The sequence below is a fragment of the Mauremys mutica genome, chromosome 1, assembly GCF_020497125.1.
Source record: "Mauremys mutica isolate MM-2020 ecotype Southern chromosome 1, ASM2049712v1, whole genome shotgun sequence".
Lineage (NCBI taxonomy): Eukaryota > Metazoa > Chordata > Testudines > Geoemydidae > Mauremys > Mauremys mutica.
In genome coordinates this window covers 123,418,628-123,446,187 of record NC_059072.1, presented here as the reverse complement: position 1 = coordinate 123,446,187, position 27,560 = coordinate 123,418,628, and the positions used below count along the sequence as shown (strand labels likewise).

The window sequence follows — 27,560 nt, the reverse complement described above, 5'->3', positions numbered from 1 at the left end:
AACAAACAATGAAAATATGTATTTATGGTAGAAATATTTGCGCATCTTTAACTAAAATCTTACCAAGAGCAGCTCTCTAATAAAGTTAATATTTGTAGTACAAATTTAAATAAAATAACACTAAACATCTTCAGAGGCTCAAAGTTCATATAGTGGTCTTTTCTTGTTGCTTTGTAAGTTTTTGTCTAATTTCAGGATTTTTTCATTTCAGGAGGAAAATGAAAATTTTCTCTGAGTCCCATAAAACTGTTTTTGTTGTGGATCACTGCCCGTATATGGCAGAATCATGTAGACAACATGTTGAGTTTGACATGTTAGTAAAGAATCGGACCCAAGGAATCATACCCCTGGCACCCATATCAAAATCACTGTGGACCTGCTCGGTGGAATCATCTATGGAATACTGTAGAATAATGTATGATATTTTTCCTTTCAAAAAACTGGTAAGTGCTTCTAAAAGTACTGTTTATTGTAGAGATTCTCATTTTAATGGGTGCTCTTTTAAAATTATTTTTCGATACTGTCAGATAGAAAAGCAGGTGTCTTAGATTAAAAACATTGGAAATTTTAAAAATTGAATTTTTCACCATTTAAGCTGTTGCATTACCCTTTTCACTCAGTTGAACAATGAAAATAGTTTCATTTTAGTTTATGAGCATTTTCACTTTCTGGTTATCTGCTCTCTCATTGCTTTGGTTGCAAACCCTGTGGGTGAGGTTTTAAATCCACACCAACTATAATAATATTAATAATTATTATCTGACATACATTTAAACATTAAATCATTTCTTTTGATCTCAGGTTTTATATAATCTAGATTTTGATGCTACACAGACTTGGATATAACTTTTTTGTAAAATTTGATGGAAAATAAATAAGAAAAACATAAAATACTTGGTATTACTAGGAAAATGTCACCTTAGAGGAGAAACTCACTTTCCTCTTTTATTTAATCATTTACATAATTAGTCACAGATGTCTCCAAGTGAGTATGGAGTGGTACTTCATGGGATAACGGTAAAAGCAAGGCAGAGAAATAGAATAATTGCCCTCATTCGCATATCTGACTCTGTTGCTGAAATGACAGTAAAATGTACTGCCCTCTCGGTCTATTGTTTGTATGCAGGATTTAGTATGGGAGACGGTTCCTGTAGCTTCATGCTTTAGCGCTGCTTTCTGTAATGCTGGTCTTCCACTTTTGGGGGGAGAGGAAAATGCAGTCTTGCTGAGGGATTGATAATGTATTATGATCCATTTATCTTGCTGTAAGAAGTTTAGTCTTCATTCAGAGTCTTTTTAAATAATACAAAGTACATAAAACACAGAATTGGAGCAGGCCTTTTTGTTCTCAAACTCGTTTATTTTGTTTTGGAGTTAAGCTGATGTGTTTTGGACAAAACTAAGGAGTACATAGTGGATCGCTTAGTCTGTTTTTCTTTTGGCATGCATTTGAGACCTCTCCATCCCTTTAAGACCAAACAAGTCACTTCTGTGATTTATGGTTCCTTTTCTTCATTAACCTGGAAATCTGAAATCCTAATGGCACTCCTTGGTGCATGCTTGACATCACATCCAGCTGCCATAATCCACTGTGTCCAGCATGACTCTCGTTTGCGTCTAAGACTAAGACGGGTTTTTTGAGGTGCCTACACTTTGGTACATAAATGAAAGAGAATCACTGTGTTAATGAGAAAAGGAACTGTGAATTGCAGTCAGAGATAACTTACTTGAAAACATAAATAGAAAGATGAACTTTTTTTAACATGACACAGGCAATGTGTATTTGTAAGAACAATAAGTTTAAAGTAAGTTATTAAAGAAATTAAAAGTGAAAGATTTTACAGAGCGCAATTTTTTTTCGTTTTTGTTTTATAGAGTAAGCACTGTGCCTTTTAATTAACACTTCACAATTATAAGATTTATTATGCCAGATTTGTCATTGGGCCCATTTGTGACCCTTTTAACTGTTGTAATAAGGTTGTTCCACTCCTTTCTGTCATAAATATGTTAAATTCTTTTGTAGCTCTCTGCAGTGCTAATTTAATGGAGTGGCAGTTCTGCTATTAAGAGTAAATTGTAATTTCTCTAAGGCCCCAATTCAGCAAAGCATTTAAGCATATACTTAAGTCCCATTGACTTCACTGTAATCTCCAAGTACATGCTTAAATGCTTTATGAGCCTTCACATACTCATAGATTAGATAACTTTATCTTCATCTCTCATTAGGGTATTTACCTCAATGATCTTCTCTGATAGCAAATTCTACTCACTGATTAAGTGCCATGTTTAATTAAATAACAGAAAAAATACATCTGTGCTCGGTGATAACTATTGCTAATGAAAATATAACTGAGATACTAAGGGAGCTGCTCCATTTTTTTTCTCCTGTTAGTCTTGCAATGGTAACAGCAGTGTTAACAGTCAAAATCCGCTCCTTGTTTATACTCTACTAACAGACAAGAGATGAAGTCAGTGTTAATAATGACTTTCTAAAAAGATAATTAAGTGTACATGAACATTTTTTCTGTGTCATCACTGCACTTCTAAATGCTTGATCTTTGCTTAAAATAAAAAGAAGATATGTTAGTCTGGATTTAGCACAATTGTTATAACTTGTGGTCACAGGTTAGTTTGATTGTAAAAATAACATGAGGTTTGAGTGATCTATAAAGATAATACTTTTGCCTTTTATAGGTAGAGCCCTGCAAATCCGTGGATATGTGCTTTATATTCATGGACCATTTTTGGTGGCTCATGGCTTGGATGCAGGGCTCTAGGAATCTCCCCACAGAAATCAGGGTGACGCTGTAACAGATGGGATGGGGGCAAGGCAGATGCTCAGGCCCCAACAGCAGGTGTGGGGTAGAGGAGGTGGGAATGGAGCTCTGACTGCAACACATACTTTTCCAAATGGAGTGGCTGTCACTCAGGCTCCCACTCAGCTCTTTGAATCCTGCAGCAGTGGGCTGCAATATGTGGCAATAGCCCGCTGAGCATTCTGGCGTCTGTAGTGCCTGGCTTGCTTAGACTTGCTTAAACTACAACTCCCAGAAGGGAGCACAACCATGTGCTCCTGCACAGTGAGCCAAGTGCCATTTTGAAAGAGGTGTCGTTGTACTTTAAACTAGTGGGCAGCAACAATGGGTACTGTGAGGAGAGTAGTTGTCGCCCCTGTCTGTCCTGGCCAGGTCTGCATTTGTTAGAGCTGACATGGCTGTGTAGAGATGTCCGAGCCCCCTACTGGGAGGGCGGCACCGCACAGTAGGGCCCAGGATTGTAGCCTCTCTGTCTGGAGTTGGGAAAGGAGGTGCAGCAAGGGCAGAGTGGGAGGCAGGGCAGGAGATCTCTGGGGAGAAGTGGGCGGCGATTGGGGACTTGGCACAGGCCTGTGTCACTAGTGCATGGTGACCCGTGGAGCTGCTAGTAGAGCCCCGCTAAGCCGTGGATTTCCACTTTATATCCGCGAATGCAGATATCCGCAGACCATTTTTGCAGATTGGGTGTAGATAAAAATTTTGTATCTATGCAAAGCTCAATTTGTGGGCATGTGAGAATTATTGTGTAAGAAGAAACCATACATTACTGTGACCTTAAAATTTGCTTTGTAACCTTTTAGGTGAATTTCATTGTAAGTGATTCTGGGGCTCATATCTTAAATTCCTGGACCCAAGAAGACCAAAACTTGCAGGAGGTATGATTAATACATGATATCTCTATTTATTTATTTTGTGAGGTTATTTTAAATTAATTATAGTGAAAGAATATGCTTTCTTAGTATATTCAGTAGGCAGCATTTTATCATGGTATGACATACCAATGTTTTAGTTTTTTGTCTTGTATATTTTGTCTGAGAATAATAATTGGAAAGTGTTAAATTGATTCATTTGTTTGAAGGAGAATTCTGGATTTAGCAAGATTGTATGTTTCTCACAGAATAAGGTTTTGTGTGTGTGCAGTTCACCTAACTTTTCATCTTAAGATAATGGTTTAAATAGAGACAACAACTTTTAGCTTTCTTGTGTCAATTTTAATTTTATTTGCATATTCTTTCAAATCTAGATGAAACTAGCTCCTCTTTTAGACTCACTTGAATTTTTATTTGGTGTTTCTTTTATTATTCATCCTTTAAAATCACAATCATGTAACTAACAAAGGAAAATAGGCAAGAGCTGTAAAATTCTCTTTATTGCAAAAAAGTTCCAAAATAATCTTGTAAAGAGATTCACTAAAACACAGTGGGAATACAAAGGGGAAAAAAGGTAGTAATTTAAAGACAAAATTAAAAGGTACTCCATCACAGCTTTGACTTCTCTGTAGTACCCTCTACAGGGCCGGGGATGGTACTGTAAGCACTCCCTGCATTAGTCTATAACAGTGGTTCTCAACCAGAGGTACATATACCCTTGGGGGTACTTAGAAGTCTTCCAGGGGTATCAACTCATCCAGATATTTGCCTAATTTTACAACAGGGTACATAAAAAGTACTAGGGAAGTGAGTACAAACTAAAATTTCATACAGACAATGACTTGTTTATATGGTTTTATATACTGTACATTAAAATGTAAGTACAATATTTATATTCCAATTGATTTATTTTATCATTCTATGGTAAAAATGACAATGTAAGCAATTTTTCAGTAATAGTTGCTGTGACACTTTTTTGTATTTTTATGTCTGATTTTGTAAGCAGGTAGTTTTTAAGTGAGGTGAAACTTGGGGGTACACAAGACAAATCAGATTCCTGCAAGGGGTACAGTACTCTGGAAAGGTTGAGAACCACTGGTCTATAAATTGTGCCCACCTGCTTGGAGTAGGGAGGTCTGTACCATAAGCTCAGGGTCAGTCTCAAAAAAGTTGACACATTCAAAATTAGTCTATTTTTATTTGTCTGGCCAAGGCAAGCACTTACTTGCAGCACTTGAAAGCAAGGCCCTTACCTGGCCCCGGGGTTCTGGGAGAGCACCAAGTAACTCCTCTTTCCCAGCCTCACCTACCTCTGCCCCAAGCAGAAGCAGGCAAGCTGCCTTAAACTGGCCTGCTGTCTCCCAATTGGTCAGTGTCTCCTGCTGGTCCTTTTAAGCATCTGGAGGAGTAAGTCTTGTAGCTAGGCCAGTCTGAGAAGGGGGCTGTTGACACCTCCAGCTTTGGGGCAAAGAATGCCTAATAGACGCTATCACATACTCCGTTTGCATTTTGACTGGAGCTGGTTAGAGATTTTCTGATGGAACAGTTTTTCATTGGAAAATAATAATTTGATAGATCTAGAGAAACATGTTGATTCTGTGAAAATTTGGTTGTAAACATGCAAACCAGGCTGATTTCCTGCAAGCTTATCCCCGCCCACCTCTGGGAGGCTGGGATTCACAGGACTTCCTGACTTCAAATCAGCCTGTCTAGTGGGCTGCCCTGGAACCAGGGCTTCTAGGTTGCCTGCTGGGCAGGCTACTTCAGAGTGGAGGTCCCAGAGCTTCCAGGGAGCCTGGGACCTAGGGGATCATATTTCATTTTAGAATCACCAAAATGTTCCCCTTGAGATGAACATTTTGGTTTCCAAAGCAAAATAAAACAAACTCCCAGTTCCATGAAAAATTGAGGTTTTTCAATTTTTTGTCCCAGTTTGGGCCAAAAAATTTCCTGTTTCCTGGCCTGCTCTAATTGTAATATCTGAAGTAAACTATCAAAGGTCTAATTTTACCATCAGAAATAGCAAATGATCATAGTCGTGGTAAAAAAGAACTATCAGTAACATTCTTGTCAGGACCTACATAAAAATCTTAATTCAGATGAGCGTCTCTTTGGTCGTAATTATATTAGTGAAATAATAAAAATTATGTTTTCAGCCAAAAGAAGTAGCTTTCAGAAAACTAGAAGTGTGTAGTAAAGGAAGATAATGGAAATGGTTTTGCAACTTTAGGAACATAACAGCCATACTGGGTCTGGCCAGTGATCCATCTAGTTCTGACAGTGGCCGGTGTCTGATGCTTCAGAGGGAATGAACAGAACAGGGCAATTTCAAGTGATCCATCCACTGTTGTCCAGTCCCAGCTTCTGGCAGTTGGAGGCTTAGAGATACTCAGAACATGGGGTTGTGTCCTGGCTAATAGCTAGGGCCTTAACAAATTCATTGTCCATTTTTGTAAATTTCATGCTCCTAACATTTTAAAATCTTGAATTTCACAGTGTTGTAACAAAGCATGAATGTTTATTTAAAGACAGCAAAATATAAACATGTAAAGCCCTTAAGTAAGCATTTCTCAACCTGGGGATCCCAACCCATGAGGGGAGCGCAAGGCTATCATAGAGGGGATCACAGTACTGCCACCCTTACTTCTGCACTGTTTTTAGAGTTGTGTGGCTGGAAAGTGGTGGCTGCTGGCAGGGAGCCCAGCTCCACAGGAGTGCAGAAGTCAGAGTGACAGTGCACCATATCATGCCACCCTTACTTCTGCGCTGCTGCTGGAGGCGGTGAGTTTAGGGCTAAATATTTAGCCCAGGAAGTTGGTTATAGGTCAAAATCAATGGACTATTGCTCTATTTTTTCTTCCTGACAATGTTAATTTGTATGTAGAATAAATTGTAATTAATGATTTCTAGTAACAGATCATTTTACTGTAATAGCGAAGATCATAACTTCACAACAAAACCTTTTTTTCTTTTTAACCAGTTAATGGCAGCTCTAGCAGCTGTTGGACCACCTAATCCTCGTGCGGACCCAGAATGCTGCAGCATACTGCACGGTTTGGTTGCAGCAGTAGAAACGCTCTGCAAAATCACAGAATACCAGCATGAGGCCCGAACCATGCTAATGGAAAATGCAGAACGTGTTGGAAACAGAGGAAGAATAATCTGCATTACGAATGCCAAAAGGTGTTTACAGGATTATACAATTATTTATTTATTTATATATTTTTTGGAAAGTAATGGTTTTATAAGTAGGCTAGATCCTTTGTCTTCTGATTCTTATTTTTTTTTCTTTATGTAGTTCAGTATTTTTATTTTGACATATAATCTCTTTAATAGTTAGATTTTGGCTACCAGTATTTTATAGACAAGTTCTCTCCTAATGTACTCCACCAGGAAAGGTCAGCTGAGGCACTCTAGATAACAGCTCCTTGTTTTACATAAGTGAGCATTAATGATAGAAAGTTTCCAGGAGAGAGTTGGTTAAAGAGTTTTGGTGAGCTAAGGAGTATAGTAGCGTAGTGCTGTTGGGATTAATGCTTTATGAAGGGTTAATAATTTTGATACAGAATTAAAGCTTGTCTCCACATGGAGCTATTCAGGAATCAGAGTGTATTAAGCTAAATTGGAAGAAGGTACTCTTATTCATGAATAAGAGAAGGGGGAGGGGTGTCTCTACATTCCTGAATAGCTAGTGTGCTTGAAATTCACAACATATTTTAATCCAAATTAATTTTCAAGTGTGGACAAGTTCTTTGACCTATCCTGTGCCGCCTTGCTCACAGGCAGAGCAGTCCACAGATGCATAAAAAGTTGCAGATTGGGGCTTAGTGTACAAGATTTGAAATTTTGTTCAATTGTACAAGCATCTAGGAAAAAATATAAGGTTGTGTATATTTAATTAAAATTATACTTTGACTTTTTTAAATGTTGCAAAACAAAACTTATTTATACTTTTGTTGAAGAATTTTTAAACTGACATTGGCTCTTATTTGTGCTGCATCTACATGCCAAAACAGTAAGAGCAATATGTTAGTGAAACAAATATAGCCACATAAGTTTTTTTCAAAATCCTCTTGACCTGTAAAAGTAATAAGCTATTTATTAAAGTATTTGGGTTAATTTTTTCTCTTTTTCTAAGGTAATTTTTTCCCCCCCTTCTTTTAGTGACAGCCACGTTCGAATGCTTGAAGACTGTGTCCAGGAAACTATTCATGAGCATAACAAGCTTGCAGCTAATTCAGATCAGTGAGTGTTCAATCCGCAAGCACAGTTTTTCTTATCTCGCATATGCCAACTTTGATGTGCCTTTTATGAAATATTGATCTGTATCAGTGATGGGCAACTGGCCCACAGGCCGCATGCAGCTCATCAGGGTAATCTGATTGCGGGCCGTGAGACATATTGCTGACGTTGACTGTCCGCAGGCATGGCACGGCCCCCCCGCAGCTCCCAGTGGCCATGGTTCTCTGTTCTCAGCCAATGGGACCTGTGGGAAGCGGCAGCCAGCATGTCCCTGCGGCCCACTGCTTCCCGCAGCTCCCATTAGCTGGGAAAAGAGAACCACGACCACTAGGAGATGGGGGAGGGGGTCATCGCGTCCTGTAATCCGATTACCCTGATGGGCCGCAGGTTGCCTACCACTGAGAACATTCAAATGGCCCCTCAAGATAAACTTAACAGAGAGAGGAAACTAGATGAGGAAGATGCTAAAACACAATCCTGTAGTTTGAGGTCTTGAGTTATAGCCATTATGTTTTCCTGTACCATAGCCCTGCACAAGACTGCGCTTCTTTAGATTGGTATCTCTTAAAGCAGTGAGGTATAAACGAGAAGAGTAAAGAAGATAATTTAGCCCAGCTGTGGAAAACATCTCTGTAACTAATCATTTATCTGAAGAATATCTGATACTGCTGGTGATTAATGCTTTTAGCAATGCATATTGGTGGCAGCAATGAATTAGTTTTACATGCTGGTTACTTTTAGCCTGCAAAAGCTTCTGTGCTTGGAAATTGCTTTTAGTTTTCAAATAGTTTTTTGTTTTTGTTTTTTTTGTGTGGGTTTTTTTTTTTTTGGCCTGATATCTCTGTTGAAACTTGAGAAACAAAATTACTGGGGGGAAGGAATGTTATGTTAAATCCCTTTTCCCCATCTTCTGTCTAGTCTATTTAGATTATGAGCTCTTGAGGGCAGGAACTGTCTATTACATTGTACATGGGGCCCTATCCTGGTTGGCTGTAGACATTTTCACAATACAAATAAACGTTGTTAATATAATCCACCACATTACATCTAACTTTCATTTCACCATTTGCATTTTTACAATTTCATAAATGTTAAAATGGTATTATGGGTCCCAGGAAATAAGGTTTTTATTTAAATACTATGTAAAGGTGAAAAGATTTTGTGACTAAAACATGTCACACTGGAAACAATGGAGGATTGGCGGTACAAGATCTGAGTTCTTTTTCCATCAGCCAATGTTTTCTTGTGAAAACTTCAGGCAAGTTGGATAATGACTGTGTGTGGAATTCCAGCAATTGGGAGGTGAGGGTGCTCAGCATCATTCAGGCTATTAATTTCCATTTTCTCTTCTGTACCTAATAGGAATTAATTGATATTTTCAAAACACTTTTAGGAGCAGATCCTCAGCTGGTATTGATTTGTTATAGGTTTATTGACTTCTGTGGAGCTATGACAACTTACTTTAGCTGGGGATCTATCTACCCCATTGATACTTAAATGGAAGGTTCTACAGAAGTACAGTGTTGTTTCGCACCTCAAAACTCTCAGCTGGAAATCTTACCATATTTTCAATTATAAATTCATAGAATCGTAGGAATGGAACGGGGTCTTGGGAGTTCATCTAGTCCAATCCTGTGCACTCATGGCATCCCTGACAAGTGTTTGTCTAACCTGCTCTTAAAAATCTCCAGTGACGGAGATTTGTGTGCTTATAAAATGGAATAAACAAACACCAAGTCGTGACAAAACTTACTCAAAAGCAGAATTTGTCTCTGGTGCTTCTGACTAGTGCAGTGTTCAGGAAATCAAGTTAGTCTTGCATGGAAGAGAGTTGACATGTATTATGTGGCATACAGCTGCATTACTGACCTACTAAATAGAACATTTGATTTCTAAGCCTCATGCAGATCCAGAAGTGTGAATTGGTCTTAATCCACACCTATCCAGTTGGTGAAGATAGCCTTGTTTCAGATCGCCTTAAAAAAGAGGTAAGGAGCTTAAATTGTTTTTAAAAAAAAATGGTACTACTGTACTGAATGTCACAAACCAACTTAGGGCAGATCTACACTTAAAACCCTGCATTGTCACAGAGGAACCGCTGTAGTGCTTAATTGAAGACACTCCTACACCAACAGGAGAGAGCTCTCTTGTCACTTCCTGAGAGGCAATAGCTATGTTGATGGGAGAAGCTCTCCCGTCAACATTGTGCTGTCTTCGCAAGGGTTAAGGTTGGTATAACTGTTGCTCATGGGATGTGGATTTTTCACACCTCTGAGCAAATGAGTTATACCTACATAGGTCTGTAGTGTAGTCCTGGCCTTAGGTAGACAAATACATGCGGAAAATTTAGCAGTAATGTTGTGAGTATCCAGTCTCTGGGAAACTATCAGTAAAGGAAGAGGCATATGTGACAGTTTCTGAAGAAGCTGACATCATAGAAATGTTGTTGACATTTTCAGTGTCTGTTTCTGATAACTATTTTCCCCTCATTTTTGCAATCGGCATGCAGTTATGGTATCTCTTTTGTCAGCCTGCTTGAGTTTTTTTTGCTACCTATTGACTTTGCAGTAAAGCCATTCATCTTATAGTTTTTGCAGATTGAGCTGTTTAGTGACCTCTTGAAAGGAAAACTGTTAGTTTTAATTTGTGGGAAGGAGATTATAGTACAATGAGAAAACAAGGCCTATTTTACTTCACTGGGACTTCCTGTATCCATGGAAGAACACTTTGCTGGCCACCAGGAACCTCTTTTTCCCCATACAAATTTCTGGTGCTGCTGAGCTTGATAGCCTGCCAGAGCATGAATATTGTTAAATGTTCCATATATATTATTCTAACCAACCTGTCAGTACTTTGACTAACTGTATTTCACAACATGTTATTTTAAACTTGGCAGATTGACTTGTTTGTGTCTTTTTAATTAAATGTCAGTGGAAAGAATATCTGCTTCCAAAGGGGTGATTTTGCACGTTTGCTTGTGGTGTCTCAGGAGTAGATAAAATCCTATAGTATTTATCCACATACCAATAAAATAAATGTCCTAAAAAGAAGAAATTGTATTTTATAAATAATATTGACACGTTGAGTTAAAATTATTCTGTACACTGATATTTTCATTGCTTATTTACAAGTGCATGTTATTGGGCAATCTGTATATTTATAGTGACTGTAAGTCAAAAACCATGCATGTCCCAAGTGGTATGTGCCACTGTGCTCTGCTGTTCTTCAGTCCTGCTCTGTTTTAATAATCATAAGGTGTTGGCTGTAACAGATGTAAAGGAATGAAAATATATTTATTTTAAAGAAAGCTTTCTAGTTTGACAGTGTCCCTTTAAAATGACCAGATGAAAGTGAAACTATTGAGTTAATTGAAAGTGTGAAAAAAATCTGCAAATTTATTTTTTAAACTGTCATTCTGAACATTAAATAAATCCAACTCTATATCTCATTGTAGGAGTAAAAATAAATATAATACTTTTCCTCCCACAGAACCTCCAAATGCTTTATAAACTTCACAGAGCCCTTGTATAGAGTATTAAATATTTATGCAATGGGCGTGAGAAGCAGAAAGTACTCTTACTCCTTCACAACATTCTGAGGTTCCCCTCTATAACACAGTCCTCTGCCCAAAGAAAATTAGACAGGACTTCCTTGCAGCTCATTATATCAGCTCATGACATTTAGCACTTTATCTCTTCAGAATGTTATACAAGTGTATATGAAACATACACATGAGGTAGGTGGATAAAAGACTACTGTCCGCACTTGACAGATTGGGAAAGGGAGACAGACTTACGTCAGGCCCTATGACAGATCAGTGGCAGAGCTGAGATTAGGACCCAGGAGTTCTTAGATTCTAGTCTCATGCACTAAGGTGGCCTCTTGTTGGCAGGAAGGGTCACAGTTTAACAACTCTCTGGTGTTCAGCATGTTTGACGAAGTTATGACGACTAACAGAACCAAAGTGTTCTATATAACATCACTGCACCCATCACTTTAAACTGTTCATATCCTTTTTTCTTCTAAGGAACCATACATCACAATTTTTGTTGAACTTGGTGATGCAAGTCACCAAGCTTAAAATGTTGATGATTGAAAACACTGATGCTGTACATTCTATATCTTTTTAAAGCTTTCTCCAGTCTTAACCAGTGAAGTACATAGTGTCCGTGCTGGACGGCATCTGGCTACAAAACTGAACGTTTTAGTACAGCAGCACTTCGATCTGGCTTCAACCACAATAACCAATATCCCTATGAAGGTAAGATTGTATCTATAGCTTTTATGATAAGTAGCTGAATCACTTACTTTAAATTGTTTTGAAATTTTAATATTTATTTTAATTGAATTTTTACATTGTTTTTCTCTCCATATCATATTTTCTGTTTTTTATTAGCCCACATTCAATGTCTGTGACCAGGTTAGTACATTTTAAGAAGGAAAAAAAGGAAGGATCACAGAACAAAATGCTGTATTGCTATGTCAGCAATTCGATTCGGCAATACAAGTGTTATTTCAGTCCACTTCATATTATTTTATATAAATACAATCTTGTTTACTTCAAATTACTTTGTCTGTGATTCTTTTGTCTCTTACAATTGTGTTCATTAGATATTCTTGACCTTTGTGCATTTTAGTGGTTTAGTGAGTCTTTTTTCCTCTGTGTCATTTTCATGCCCACCCAACCATAAAGGTGTTTGTAACTAATAGTTTCTGACCAAAGGATAGTGGTTTTTCAACTGATATTGAGCTGCTTAACCAAGAGGGGAAGGGGAAAATTACTTTTGCCTCTAGTAATGGAAGATATTAAATGACTCCCTCCTCCCCCCACCCCAGAAGCTACATACATCCCTACTTCTCATTTATTTTTCTTTTTAATTAATCTTCATTGCCACTGGGATTACAGTCAATGTAATTAAAAATTCTAATTGGCTTTTAGTAAGTAGGAGCCCCCCAGCTTCAATTACGTTTTACTGCCAGACCAAGAGCACCGATATTGAAAGAGGGGGAAGTTTATTAGCAAAACTAAAGAATGCACAAAAGGAAAAATGTTATTACCCAGTGCTCACTTCTTTAAAATGAATAAATGGTGGTAGTGTATGGATTGTGTGTGTTAAATTAAGTAAACAGATACTTTAGTTTGTTTTGACAACTTTCAGCTTTAACATGGATCATAGTATAAATGTGATGATTTTTTTTTGTTTGTTTTTTTTAGTTTCACAAATACCTTATTTGTAACTTACTGCCCTGTGTGCTGCTGGTATGCCTCTTCCTCCTACCTTTGTCTTTTTTAGGAATAGAATATGTTGGGTCCCCTGTGTACTATTTACACAAAATAAATTCCCCAAGATTACTGTTCTGTTTTTGCTAATTTACTATATATAATGTTTGCTAATGCAGCTGTTTAAAGATGCTGTGTCCTTCTTTTAACAAACATCCAGTCTTTAACTTCATGCCTGCAGTTAGAACTATTGAATAGCTTCTAGTTCTTAACCACAGGAACATGATAAACTGCTACTGTAAGTGGTTTCTTTGGTTAGTTCAGGTTAAAAAGAAATTCTCAGAAGATTTAAAAAAAAAAAAAAAAAAGGGACTCTGCCAACAGACTCTAGTAGTTAGAATTACTGGGTGCTGGTTAGGAAATTACAAGTTTCCCAATCTGTTTCTTGTAGCTCTGGGTGTAAGATGCTACTATGTATCTTTCTTATATTACATCTTTAAGCTTTATATAGAGAAGAAGAGGAAGGGGAAAAAACTAGAATTTATGTCAGTGTCCTTTATCTGTGTGTTAGGCATTGTGCACATTTATGGCATTTATATAAATAGGAATATCATAGATTTAAAGAAAAAGCTGGCTATTGCATCTTTAAATAGATCAGAAAGCAAACAGTTTCCTCAACGTTGCAACCCCTTATTGTCTGATTCACTTGGAATTTTATTTTCTTCTGAAAGGTAAAATGTAGAATATCATTCACCATTTATAAAAACAACAAACAATCCTTTTAAAAAAAAATAAACCAGATTCTTTTTGAATTTTCTTTTTATTTAAAGGAAGAACAACATGCTAACACATCTGCCAATTATGATGTGGAGCTTCTTCATCACAAAGATGCACATGTAGACTTTCTAAAAAGTGGTAAGTAGGGAAAAATGTAAAAAGAAAGTGGTGGAGTATTCTAAGAATTAAAAATGTCTAATAGAACACTTTTATAAAAACTATTTTAAGATCATTCAAAAGCTCCGGATCTGGGCTTTAAATTGATGCAAACTTTAAGCTTCTTCAGCAAGGACAAGATTTAACTAATTATAGCAGACTTAATTGAAACTTTAAATTTTCTTTACAACAATTTGAGATGTAATGTAAAAGGAATTGATCTTGGAATATTCAATTTAACTGATTATTTTTAAAAAGAGGAGACATAATTAAGGAAAGAATAACATATAAACATCAAACTAGATTAGACATGCATTCAGAATGTGTGTGTTTGATGGAACCAGAGGCATTTCAATTTGTCACTTGCATGTAAGAATGCCAGTTCATGAGTTAAGAGACCAGATGCTTAAACTAAATTCTAGGAGTTTTTGAGCAAGACGATCGTGTGACAGGCCAAATTCTCTTTGATGTTATAGGAAGGTATTCTCTATCCAGGTAGCTGCATGTCAGTGTCTAAATAAATATGGCAACCAATTACTTCACTGACAGACACACAGACTTGTTTCCAAAAATTTGAGACAATCAAATGTGCATATGAAAGTATCATCCTCTTTGATGTACATCTGGGTATGCTAGATTAAATTTCCTGTAGAATACTGACAACTGACAAGTGCAGTATATTAGGCTGAACAGGAATTCCTTCCTCTTAAAATTGACAGAGATTATTTGAGAATTGAACCTTATTCTCCCACAGTTTTTTCTCTTCCAGTATGATCTTTAGCTTTTGGTTTCATCTCTTACTATCCTCTGTTAAAGTTCAACCCAACTCCAGTGCAATTTAGAAATACATTTAGTTTGAACAGCTTTGCCATGTAGAATACTTGTGGTCTAGAAACAGGGTATGGCTGTCGGAGCTCTAATTTAGTGTACAAATACTGGAAGGCCAAAATTGGATTTAACTAAAACATTTTACTCACTTTGAGCAGATACAAACTTCCACCTTTAAAATATTGAAAGATATGAAGCAGATATCCCACCCTTTTCATTTAGAACCATCTGACCTGGGGGTAAGTGGGTGGCAGGTTTTAATGAGGTGTGTTGGTGTTTTAGAAAGAGATTGAATTACCCTGGGTTACTGTGAGGGAGAAATTACCTAATTGTCTTTTACAATTATTCTGTCAAAGAATTTGAGTGATGTGTGATCAAAAATTTTATTCAGTTTTGTCTTTAATTGAAGCAGCAAGGGAAGAGAGAGATGATGGGATGTACAATAATTAAGGTTAAGATTCTATCACAGGTATCTAATAAAAGTCAGGGACAACTCGTGAGCAATAAACAAAAATTCATGGACGCATGCAACTTGTCCCTGACTTTTACTAAAAACACCCTGGGGCGGGGGGATGAACAAATAAAGCACTGCCAGGGCTTGCTGCTGCTCCAGCCTCAGGGGGGCTGATCCAACCCCCAGCCGCTGCTTGGACAGCCCTAGGGCCGGCTGCCGCTCAGGCCCAGAAGTCCTAGAAAGTCACAGACTCCATGATCTCCGTGACAGAATTGTATCCTTAACAATAATGCATTTATACTGGTCTGGACATGTATTTTCTTGTCTTCCGAACTTAAATGAATAATAAAATTGCTTCTCCATCCTCTTTTCTCCCCCGCCCTCTTTCTTTTCATCCACAGTCCGTTCAGTAAAATGTGGGTTTTTCTTTGTTTCTCTGTGTAAATCTATAAATATGGAGGCCTACACCCTTTGGCCCCCTCCCCTCCCGGCTACTGAGAAAGGTGGGAGTGCAGGGTTTTCTATTGGCATACTGTCTTTGAAACCTCCTTGGGACTCCATCTTTTATATCTTCCTGTGGCTGGGAGATGTCAGGTGTCTGAAAAATTTGAAATGCCCTCAGTAAGCCTTTGGCTTCTGGAAGGATCATTCTCATCTCATCAAAACCTTTTTGCAAAGATGAACAAGGTACTTCCCTACACTGCTCTCTTCCCAACCAGCAGGAAAGTGAAACTGATCCAGGGTTCTGAATTTATTTAGTGATAGTGCTTGTAAGGGGGCAAGACTTACCACCGTGGCACTTCCTGCTGGCCATCCCGGGAATTAGCTCTTGGCCCTTCCATGGTCTGCCTTCAGCTTAGTGGGGTCACACCTGCTGTCACTACTGTCTCCACTCTTTGGACCCGCATCGCTCCCTGGACCGCAGCGTCCTCTTCTGCGCATGGTCCTCCAGCTGTGCCCCTACACCAGTATCTTCCCCCCTTCCAGAGGACTGGCAGTGCTTAGTCCCACCACTTGCCTCAGCAGCCAACTGCAGTCCAAGGTCCAGCCCCTTGCCACAGGGGCAAACTGCAGTCTGGATATCGGCCACCTCCTCATTGGCAAGTGGGGTACAAGTGGAGGGAACCCAGGCACGCCTGCTAATATGGGTCCCAAACCAGGGACCCAATAGCCAGCAGCAATCTACTGCCCTCCTGCAATTTGCTGCCTATTTTCCCTGGACCACTTCCCCTGTAGCCATAGCCCGCTCTCAGCCCTTATTGCAAGGCCCCAGCCTGGCAGCAGTCAGCCAGCAGCTCACTCTCACACTCTGCTGCTAATGCCCAGCACTGCTCTTATCTATGGCGTTTCTTCAGCCAGTCCTCCTCCCTTGCCTTCCAGGGAGAGACTCCCCTCTGCTTGGCTGAACAGCCCTTTATATACAACTCTCGCTGGCCCTGATTGGCTGCTCCAGCAAGCCTTCCCCCATCCGTGGGCTCAATAAGCCCTTTCCTGATGTGTGGGTTCTGTGCAGCCTCCCTGGTGCTGCTTTTAACCCCTTCTTCTCCCTGGGTGGGGCAACTGCCCCACCACACTGCTAGTACTGTTAAGTTTTCAGTCTGCTGCAGTTTGAGAAAGCTGTGAGAAGCATCACAGATGTAGTCTGTCTGTAGAAAAGCAGGACAGCAGTGTTTACTTCCTGGCCAGATTGAAAATGTTCTCTTTGCAGCCATAAACAGAAGCCTGGATTCTGTAGAAGTCAATTGACACTCACCTGGGAAAGTTTACTTGGACAAGTTTATGAGCAAAATGAATTTTTCAAGCTCATCTATAGGAATATATTGGACAGGAGAGAGCAGACTAGGCAGCATTTCCAATTTTAAAAACATTAACTCTGACCAGGAAAGTGGTAATTTGAACCAGACTTTTTTTTGTTAAGGCATTGTGGCTGCTGCACAATTGAGATTAAATAGATCTGACTGACGTTCTTTAGAAGATCTCTGTTTGAGTATCTAAAATTATTGCCATTATCTTATCCTTAACAGCAACCTGCAGGGTAGACTTCAGTGTGATTTGATTTTTTTTTTTGTGGGTAAAGACTACTTGTAGAAGTAAAGGACAGATCATGCAAGACCCATTAGTACATTTCTGTGATTTCATAATCAGAATGGACTGTGTTTATCACTTAGTGATAAACCCGCATAACCCAATATATACCCATTGACTTTTGCATCTAGTTCAGCAATGAGTTATTGGTCTAGAGCAGAGGTAGGCAACCTATGGCATGCGTGTCGAAGCGGCACTTGAGATGATTTTCAGTGGCACTGACCACCAGTCCAGGGGACTCTGCATTTTTATTTAATTTTAAATGAAGCTTCTTAAACATTTTAAAAACCTTATTTACTTTACATACAACAATAGTGTAGTTATATAGTATAGACTTATAGAAAGAGACCTTCTGGCACACGAAACCTTAAATTAGAGTGAATAAATGAAGACCTGGCACACCACTTCTGAAAGGTTGCCGACCCCTGGTCTAGAGTGTAATATTTTGAAATATATTTTGTAAGTGGCAACACCAGTGATTTGAAAGTTCATGTAAAACTTATCTTTCCTTAGTGTGTGCAGATTATTGGAAGTTCAGATTTGCAAAGCACTAATTAGCAAGAATCTACCGCATTGTCTTGGAAGTATTATGATATGTCTATATATTTTATTGCCTTCCTGTAATTCACTGCTTCCTGTCAGACTAGCTGTAAATAAGATGGTTGTAAGGAAGTGTTTTAGCAATGTATCTTAATATATATGGCCAGAATTACATGATGAGAGGTGTTCGCATTGGACAAGAAAGGATAAAAAGATTGATAACAATACCTACTATTTTTTTGCAAAAGGGAAGAAAGCAATACAACTTGTCAAATGTGTCCTTGAGATATATTTTCAGTTACGATTTTTAGGATGTGCTGTTTAAAATAAAATTTTAATTATAACTGATCAGTTCAAAACAAAGGAGATGCAGTATTTTTGCACAGAAGGCCATTATCCATCCTTTGAATGTATTAGACATTTTAAAAATAAACTTCTTGTCCTGTTACAACTATAAAAGTATTGTAAATATATTTTTGCTTTAAATAATAAAATGAGACTTAGAGGAACACCTTTTCAGGAGCCTCAATGTAGCCGTTATGTTGAACATGCCTACTTGAACACCTATGTATTTTGCATGCATGGTTTCTTACACCCAAGTTTGTCTGTACTGCAAAGTTTACAATTGTAGATGTTACTTCTGAAAACTTCTGGGTTAGGGGATGTTTTGAAGCTTATTTTGAATATTTACTTTTTAAAAAATCATCATGTTCTCTTTCCAAAATCAAGTTCAGATTCCAGATAAGACATTTTGTACGTTAAACCCTCTCATTCAAATAATAGGAGGGTTTGTGCAGTGCCATCATATGTTTATATAAGGTTATAATTGCTAGCTTTTTGTATTCTATAATGTAATGAACCAAAGACTACTGACTAATTTATTATGGTACATTTTCTCTAACTTGATGTTGCAGGTGATAATCATATAGGTGGCAATAGCAGAGAGGGTACATTTAAAGAAACTGTAACATTAAAATGGTGCACGCCACGAACAAACAGTGTTGGTAGGTACTGTATTTTTCTGTAAATGTTTGAGAAACACTTTCTGTCCTGCACTAGGTTTTTCCCTCCCCAGTGGCATCCAAACATTAGAAATATTATTCCCTGATGATTGCACTACTGTTCCTCTCCTTTTTGTTTCCTATACCCAGTATCTCTTGCCACAGCTCAACTTTACAGCCAGCAGGCCTCCAAAGAGGCTGCAACATCTACTGCCATGATTTGGCCACTGTATGCGTATAGTTAGTATCTTGTCAGACTGAATGCTCCTGCTGCTGGCTAATCACTGACTTATTTATGTAGGAGAGAGGGGAAACCAGGATTTTTCTCCCTCCACCAAGCAAACTGCTTGTTCGCTAGCTAAAAGTGTTCAGTAATTTCCTAGTCAGATAGTGTATTTTCCCCTCCATTACTTTTCTGTGGTTTGCAACACCAGTTTGTAAATGTATTATAATTCTCTAGTAACATTGCTCTGCAGCTTTTTTCTTCCCTCCCTCTCTCAAAGAAATTTCACAAACAAATCACTTCAACTAATTTAGGCATTTTGTAGGAGAGTAGCTTCAGGCCCTCTGTGTAGTGTGTTCTTTTCTATCTTTGGAACTAAGCTAAAAACCTTTCTACATTTTTATTTTTCAGAATTGCATTATTGCACTGGAGCATATAGAATCTCACCTGTAGATGTAAATAGCCGACCTTCCTCCTGTCTGACAAACTTTCTTCTCAATGGTAAATTGTTTTCTTGGTTAAACATTTTAAAAATTGTTAATGTTGAAAGTCCCTTTTTAAAAGTGTGTAGGTATATCCACGTTGTACAAAATGTTAAAAAGTTAGATATTCACATTATTACCGATGTCATATTAACACCTAATCCGTGTAAAGGACAGTAATACAGAAACAAGATAGTCCAACAAGCATCTAGACTGATAACTATATTTGATTGCAAATGGAATAAAAATTACAATTTGACTTTAAACCTAGAAAAGGGGAGAAGAGATTGTTGTTTTGTTTTTTTCTAAATCTCAACATAGGTTCTGTGTTTAGTAATATACATTTATTTTAATATTAAATCTGTTCTTGAATTATAGTATAGCTGATAATATGTTTGATCACAATGCTTAATAGTGCTGAGTATTCTTTCCAAATAGAAATGTAATAACTAAGCGTTCTTCCATCAGAAAACTGGAAAATAGGTTTTCTTGCTTTTATGAGTTAAGTGGAAATTGTTCTATATTGCAAAGCATTTGCAAGTTTCTCTGAAACATGTAGTAGAGATTCAGAACAGAATAGGAACTTCTCAATGTATTCCTCTTTCCCTCACGGTCTCTCATTCAAGAGATCAAAAATATCTTCCCTTCTATTCAACTCTGTAAACTTGCTAACTTTCATTTTAAGTGTAATCCAGTTTTGAGCTAAGGTAGCAATGATATATTCTGCCACATATAGAGAAGATAGGCAGCTGTCAGCAGTCAGGACAGAATCAAGGATCGGTGACTACTATCTTTACCACCCATAGTTGATCCAATTAGGTAATCATATGACCCCCTACATTTATTTTCATATACTAGGAGGGCATTTTGCCTGCTTGAAACTGACATACTAATTAGCATTGAGGTCAACCAAGGATTTGGTTAGTCAGTTTATCATTCAACTGTTACCATAACCTTCACCCTCAAAAGAATATATTTAGTAGAGTTTTCTCATGCATACTCTTAATTTCAAGAAAATAAGCCATTTTTGACTTTTGTGAACATGAAATAGTGTCCCTTGAAACAAAGAAATTTAAGATAGTTTTTTAAACTGTATATTTACCATGTCCTTAGTCTTCAGTGAGAACAAGTTATGTGTTTGGGTCACTATTTGGTTGACAAAGGTATATTGTAAACTGTTGAAAATAATGAGCTGGCCAAATACAGTATAGGACTTGCATTACTTTTTACAAACATTTATCTCCATAAGAACTATATTTTCTGAATAATCAAAAGGTAACAAAGTACATAGTTTGGCCCCTTTTTATATAATGCAAGAAGAGTGCTGTGTTCCATAATAGCCTATCTAAAGGCAGGAATTAAAGTTCCATAGGAAACAACTGTAGATCTACTAATTTGAGTTTAGTAAGAGACCTACGTTAGCTTAACACCGCTGGGGATTGGGTGGCTGGGTGATTAAATATAAACCTGTAGAATACCTTTAAATGTAAATTGCTGTACTCAATAGCTAATCAAACTGATCTCAATTTTAATAGGTCGTTCTGTTTTGTTGGAACAACCACGCAAGTCTGGTTCTAAAGTAATTAGCCACATGCTTAGTAGCCACGGAGGAGAGATTTTCCTGCATGTATTGAGCAGTTCTCGATCAATTCTAGAAGATCCCCCTTCAATTAGTGAAGGATGTGGTGGGAGAGTCACAGACTACAGGATTACAGTAAGATACTACTATTTTATATTTTTAGTTTTACTCAACAATTCATCAGAATTCAGGAGTGAGGTGGGTTGAAACAGACATTCTGTACCATAAGAAATTGTAGGTCACTTATTTTAAAGGAAAAAAAAAAAAAGCACACCTAGATCAACTATTTCTTCATTCTATTCTTGATAGTCAGCATTTATTGACACACACATGACCACTTTATAGAAACCTTCTGTCGCTATTCCATATCTGTGCTTGCATGCTGTAGGCAATATGAACTTTCTGAAATACTCTCATTGGTTACTCTTTTTTTAAAAACTGTTTATCTCAACAAAGGTTTGAAGTGGACTGGATCCATATAGCCCTGCACCCAGCCCTCTATAAGAAGGATAATTGTCATAATGAGGGTCTTTGAAAATAGCTGGACTGCACAGATAAAAAAGAGCTGGAGGATATAGACTCAGGTGTGGAGGGGGCACTCTAAAGAAACTCATTTTACTCTCTTTAACTTGATATCCTCTGCATTCAGTGCACATTAGTAAAAAGTGGACCGTAAACAAACAGAATAAAACTTTAACATATGTAATCCGTTATTACCAATCCAAAGCAGAGCATTTGTTCCCACATTCTACAATTTTTTGAAGTTAAGGTTTCATGAAGTTAAGATTTGACAAACCTCTTACTTAAATGCTTTCTATATGAATTCAAAGTAGAATTGCTAATAAGAATCTTGAACACAGACCTATAGTTTTTAGGGCTACATTCCTTTTCCTTTCTGAATTATTCATAATAGAGGTAATGATGTTTTGACCCATTCAATGAAAGTTACTTTATTAGAGAAGTTCCTAATTTTATCTTGTTTGGTTATCATTAGGATTTTGGTGAATTTATGAGGGAAAACAGATTAACTCCTTTTCTAGACCCCAGATATAAGATCGATGGAAGTCTTGAGATTCCTTTGGAACGAGCAAAAGATCAGTTAGAGAAACATACTCGTTACTGGCCTATGATTATTTCGCAAACCACCATCTTCAACATGCAAGCTGTAAGTGATCATGGATTTGTAACTTTTCTTTTCTGTTCTGTTCTGGAGTAAATTTTTAAAACTGTACTTAGAGAAGAGTTAATATCAGTAAAAACTGCATAGCTGATAGCACACTATAGAAAAAATCAAAAACAAAATTGGTTCGAATAAGGTTTTGGCTTTCACTTTTGATTAAGTACTTTGTGTATATTTTACAACTATAACTCTGTACCCAAATGTCTCCCATTACATAGACTTGAGTTGGATGCAAAGCTATTGGGTTAAGGGGGAGACTTCATATAGCAATGCATGCAAAATGTAGATTAAAGGATTTTTGTTTTTTAATGTCAAGCTCAAATATACTTCTAAATCCCCACCCACCAACTAAATGCAGATTTTGTTCTGTTTTGTTTTGTCTTGAAGGTAGTGCCATTAGCCAGTATTATTGTGAAAGAAGCTCTGACAGATGAGGATGTGCTGAATTGTCAGAAAACAATATACAACTTGGTAGATATGGAGAGGAAAAATGATCCACTGCCAATTTCAACAGTTGGTACCAGGGGAAAGGGTCCAAAAAGGTTTAACATTTATTAATTTTATTGTACTTTTGCAAAAAATATATCACATCTGCATACATTCCAGATGAACCTTGTATTTTAAGTTGGACAATCAAAGGTAATTTAGAGTCCACTAAACTACATACATGTGCAAAATAAATGTTGTATATTGTTTGGCTGCATAATTTAGAGCTGCAATCCTATTCCCCTGGTTTCATGTTAGAGAAAAAACTCAGTTGTAACTGGAAACAGATTCAATCACATCTTACAAAGAATAATATTTTTATTATATTTAAGACACTTTTTAAAGGGAAAAAATATCACACAGAAAACACCATCTTGAGCCTCATGTAGGTTAGAACAGAGGAAATGCAGGTCACCACTGGACTCATGGAAACCACACACTTCCAAAGTATATTTAAAATATTTTTAATATTTGATTATCTTAAAAGTAGTCATACCATTGTTGAAACATTTTATATAAGAGATGAAACTTCCCTTACAACAAATTTGGAAGTCTATGATATCCCATCCATTGGGATAATGATCTGCATTTCTTGTACATCAATCTAATCCTAGGCAGGATGGTTTCCTGAGTATGAAAAAAAAGTCAGCTACAAAAGATACTTGAACTATTCAATTCTGTAGTGTTATGTTACAATGATTCTCTATTATTTTGTCTTTAATTTCTGTCTAAGAGAAAAACATTAAAATTCATTTGAATCTGGCAATGAACAGATGGATTTCTACCTGTCCCAGCGTTTAAAAAGAGGGTTTCTTCTTGCCTCTTGAGTTGGTTGCTCAAGTGACTTTAATAGGTTTTGGCAATGTCTCTACAATAGCTTTGACGCAGGGAAATTGATGATTATGACTCAAGGGGAGATTAGGGTATTAGATTTAATTACAAGTTCAGGTTTGTTGGAAGCAACTGAGCATGTCCACATACTATGCAGCTCTGATGCTTCCAAGAATGAAACAATACAAAGTGATCAGAATTCCAGTAAAAGGGAGTTGGAGAAAACCTACTTTACTGAGACTTCTTTTAAAAATTTAGGCTCAATCTACAAGACAGTAACTGTTTTGAACCTTGATTATTTAATATATAAATGGCTCTTACAAGCTGGAGGGGGGGAGAGAGAGAGAGTGTGTGTGTGTGTGTGTGTGTGTGTGTGTGTGTGTGTGTGTGTGTGTGTGTGTGTGTGTAAAAATATGTGAAGATTTTATTTTGTGCCTGTGGATAGAGATGAACAATACCGGATTATGTGGAATGAATTGGAGACCCTTGTTAGAGCGCATATAATTAACTCGGATAAACACCAGCGAGTCTTGGAGTGTCTCCTGGCTTGCAGGAGCAAACCTCCTGAGGAAGAGGAGCGCAAGAAACGAGGGAGGAAGAGAGAAGAAAAAGAAGACAAGTCAGAGAAATCAGGAAAAGATTATGAACTGGAAAAACCCTGGCAGGAATCAGAGAGGTGAATTTTCTGAATTGATATATGCTTTCACGTACTAGTATGTAATCCGGCATATGCAGCACAGTCTAGCGCTTGAATTTTTAAAAGGTTAAGTGATTTAACTAACATGATTTTAGCTTGTTTATAAAAGGCACACATGTAAGTGTAAGTATAAATATCGAAACCCTAGTTATCTGATGTTAAGATAAGTTTCTCAAATATGACATTTAGTTTCATGCTTATTAAGGGTACACTTATAAGTAGTTTAGAATGGGGATAAAAAGATGCATGTTTTGTAATGTTTAATCAATTGTTATAATGGCCAAAATAACAGTAAGTTGCTTGACTTTGACTTCACTATCTATAGCACTTTCTACTGTTTAGATATATACCTATCCGTAACATACTACATCTGTTAATAACTTTGTATAAACAAACCCTAAAATGAAGTGAGACTGAAAACTATAGACAAATGAATTTCATTTATCTTGAACTCTGGCTGATAGACATTTAGATGCTCCAGGTTTCTCTGTGCTGAGTTTTGTGTAGATGAGCATCAAGATTTATTGATTATGGACCTGCTTTCTATGCCTTAAGAAACAAAAAGTTGTCCTGTTAGCTGATATGACACATGATCATGAAGGATCAGTTAATCTGTCTAGTCATGAATTTCTTGAATATCTTTTTTTGTTCCCTCCCCTTTCAAACTTGTCTTCTAAAGAAGTCATAAAGTTGAGACTCAAAAAAAAATGGTTAATCAGCTCTAAGCTCAACTTGTATGTGCTGTTCTATGTGCGTGCACGGCCACTAGGGAAGATGGATGTTTTGTCCTGCAGTGTTGTGAGCATGCTGATGATACTTAGGGTATGGCTACACTTGCAGCTGTACAGCGCTGTGAGTTAAACCTGTCTTCGTACAGCTGAGTAGGGAAAGCGCTGCAGTCTGTCCACACTGACAGCTGCCAGTGCACTGTCGTGGCCACATTTGCGGCACTTGCAGCAGCATTGGGAGTAGTGCATTATGGGCAGCTATCCCACAGAGCACCTCTTCCCATTCTGGCGCTGTGGTTTGTGGGAAGGGTGCGGGGCATTCTGGGTGCTGTCCCAACGCCCCATGATGCATCGCTTCGCATCCCAGCAATCCCTGTGTTTCCGTCCACATTTGGTGCCATCTTTCAACAGTTTCTGTGCAGTGCGATCTGTGTTCCGTTTCGATCTGCGGGAAATGGAGCCCAAACTGCTGAGGAGTATGCTGACGAGTCTCGCCAGCACATCACGTTTGGCAGTTGAGCTATTCCTTAAGATCCAAAGTGACAGTGAGGAGTCCGACGATGATAGCGAGTCACGTAACGCATACAACATGAAATTACTTGTGGCATTCACGGACATGCTCAGCACCGTGGAACGTCGCTTTTGGGCTCAGGAGACAAGCACTGAGTGGTGGGATCACATCGTCATGCAAGTCTGGGATGACGAGCAGTGGCTGCAGAACTTTCAGATGAGAAAAGCCACTTTCATGGGACTGTGTGAGGAGCTCGCCCCCACGCTGCGGCGCAAGGACACGAGATTGAGAGCTGCCCTGCCAGTGGAGAAGCGGGTGGCTATTGCAGTCTGGAAGCTGGCAACTCCAGACAGCTACCAATTGGTCGTGAACCAGTTTGGAGTGGGAAAGTTGACCGTTGGAATCGTGTTGATGCAAGTTTGCAGGGCCATTAATCGCATCCTGCTAAGAAGAACTGTGACTCTGGGGAATGTGCAGGACATTGTGGATGGCTTTACACAAATGGGTTTCCCTAACTGTGGAGGGGCGATAGATGGGATGCATATTCCTATTCTGGCACCACCCCACCTAGCATCCGAGTACGTTAATCGGAAGGGGTATTTCTCTATGGTTCTCCAGGTGCTTGTGGATCACTGTGAGCGTTTCATTGACATTAATGCAGGCTGGCCCGGAAAGGTGCATGATGCACGCATCTTTCGGAACAGTGGCCTGTTCAGGAAGCTGCAGGCCGGGACTTTTTTCCCAGAGGGGAAGATCACAGTAGGGGATGTCGAAATGCCCATTGTGATCCTTGGAGACCCCACTTACCCGTTAATGCCATGGCTCATGAAACCCTACACAGGGAACCTTGACAGCAGCAAGGAACGGTTCAACTATAGGCTGATCCGGTGCCGAATGACTGTGGAGTGTACTTTTGGCCGTTTAAAGGGTCGCTGGCGATCTCTGTATGGGAAGCTGGATTTGGGCGAAAACAGCATCCCCGCGGTTATATCCGTGTGCTGTACCCTCCATCACATTTGTGAAGGGAAGGGTGAAAGATTCAGTCAGGCATGGACCTCCGAGGTTCAACGCCTGGAGGCTGAATTTACACAGCCAGACAGCAGGGCTATTAGAGGGGCCCAGCACAGCGCTGCAAGGATTAGGGATGCCTTGATGGAGCAATTTGAGGCTGAAAACCAACAGTAATGTTTGGTGCTCTGCATGGGAGTGAAGTGCAGTGGTTACAATGTTAGTAGGAATCTGTGTTTGCTAAGCTGATTTGCAGTGCTTGTTTCTTTCCTGGGCTAAGGTATCTTTTACTTTATGCAATAATAAAGAATGTTTTCAAAGCCAAAAAATCCATTTATTGAAAAGAAAATTCATTTATTGAAAGAAACACAACTGTTTGGGAATCAGAAAGGGCAAGGGGGTGGGGTGGGGAATGGTACAATCACAGATTTGCGTATGTCCTGTCTGGAGTGCTGTGCAATGAGTGCTGCACTTCAGGATGGCTATACTGCATGGTGATGGGGGTTGAGTGCAGAGGGTAAGGGTCATAGTTCTCAGGGCTGGTTGGTGAAGATACAGGTGTTGGAGGCAGCTGGTGGCAGATGTTGGGGAAAGTGGGTTGGAGGTGACATGGGGGCACAAGGGAAAGAGTTTTGGGACAAGGGCTGCGGCGGGGGCGGTAGTGCTCCACCTGCATGGCTACAAGCACCTGGATAGAGTCCGCTTGGCGCTCCAGGATGTTTATCAGCCGCTCCGTGCTTTGCTTCCGGTGCACTGCGTTTTCCTTGTAGATCCTGCTTTCGCTCTCCCTCCACTCCTGCGCTTTTTGATACTCTGTGAGAGTTTGATGCATCACTTTGTGCAGCA

The 27,560-nt window shown here is 38.5% G+C and overlaps 1 protein-coding gene across 9 annotated transcripts in view; it reads left to right on the top strand.

The window, feature by feature from the left end:
• The window catches only part of INTS13 (integrator complex subunit 13), a 38,519-nt gene that overhangs the window by 3,790 nt on the left and 7,169 nt on the right, over nt 1-27,560 (top strand). For all 9 annotated transcript variants that reach the window (XM_044994159.1, XM_044994123.1, XM_044994168.1 and 6 more), the window contains 13 exons: nt 212-443; nt 3,617-3,691; nt 6,666-6,868; nt 7,850-7,930; nt 9,825-9,915; nt 12,060-12,188; nt 13,979-14,063; nt 18,903-18,992; nt 19,624-19,713; nt 21,230-21,408; nt 22,268-22,438; nt 22,841-22,995; nt 24,216-24,446. In XM_044994159.1, coding sequence (XP_044850094.1) covers nt 219-443; nt 3,617-3,691; nt 6,666-6,868; nt 7,850-7,930; nt 9,825-9,915; nt 12,060-12,188; nt 13,979-14,063; nt 18,903-18,992; nt 19,624-19,713; nt 21,230-21,408; nt 22,268-22,438; nt 22,841-22,995; nt 24,216-24,446 — 1,805 coding nt within the window. In that variant the 5' untranslated portion in view covers nt 212-218. The remainder of the gene's footprint in view (nt 1-211; nt 444-3,616; nt 3,692-6,665; nt 6,869-7,849; nt 7,931-9,824; nt 9,916-12,059; nt 12,189-13,978; nt 14,064-18,902; nt 18,993-19,623; nt 19,714-21,229; nt 21,409-22,267; nt 22,439-22,840; nt 22,996-24,215; nt 24,447-27,560) is intronic.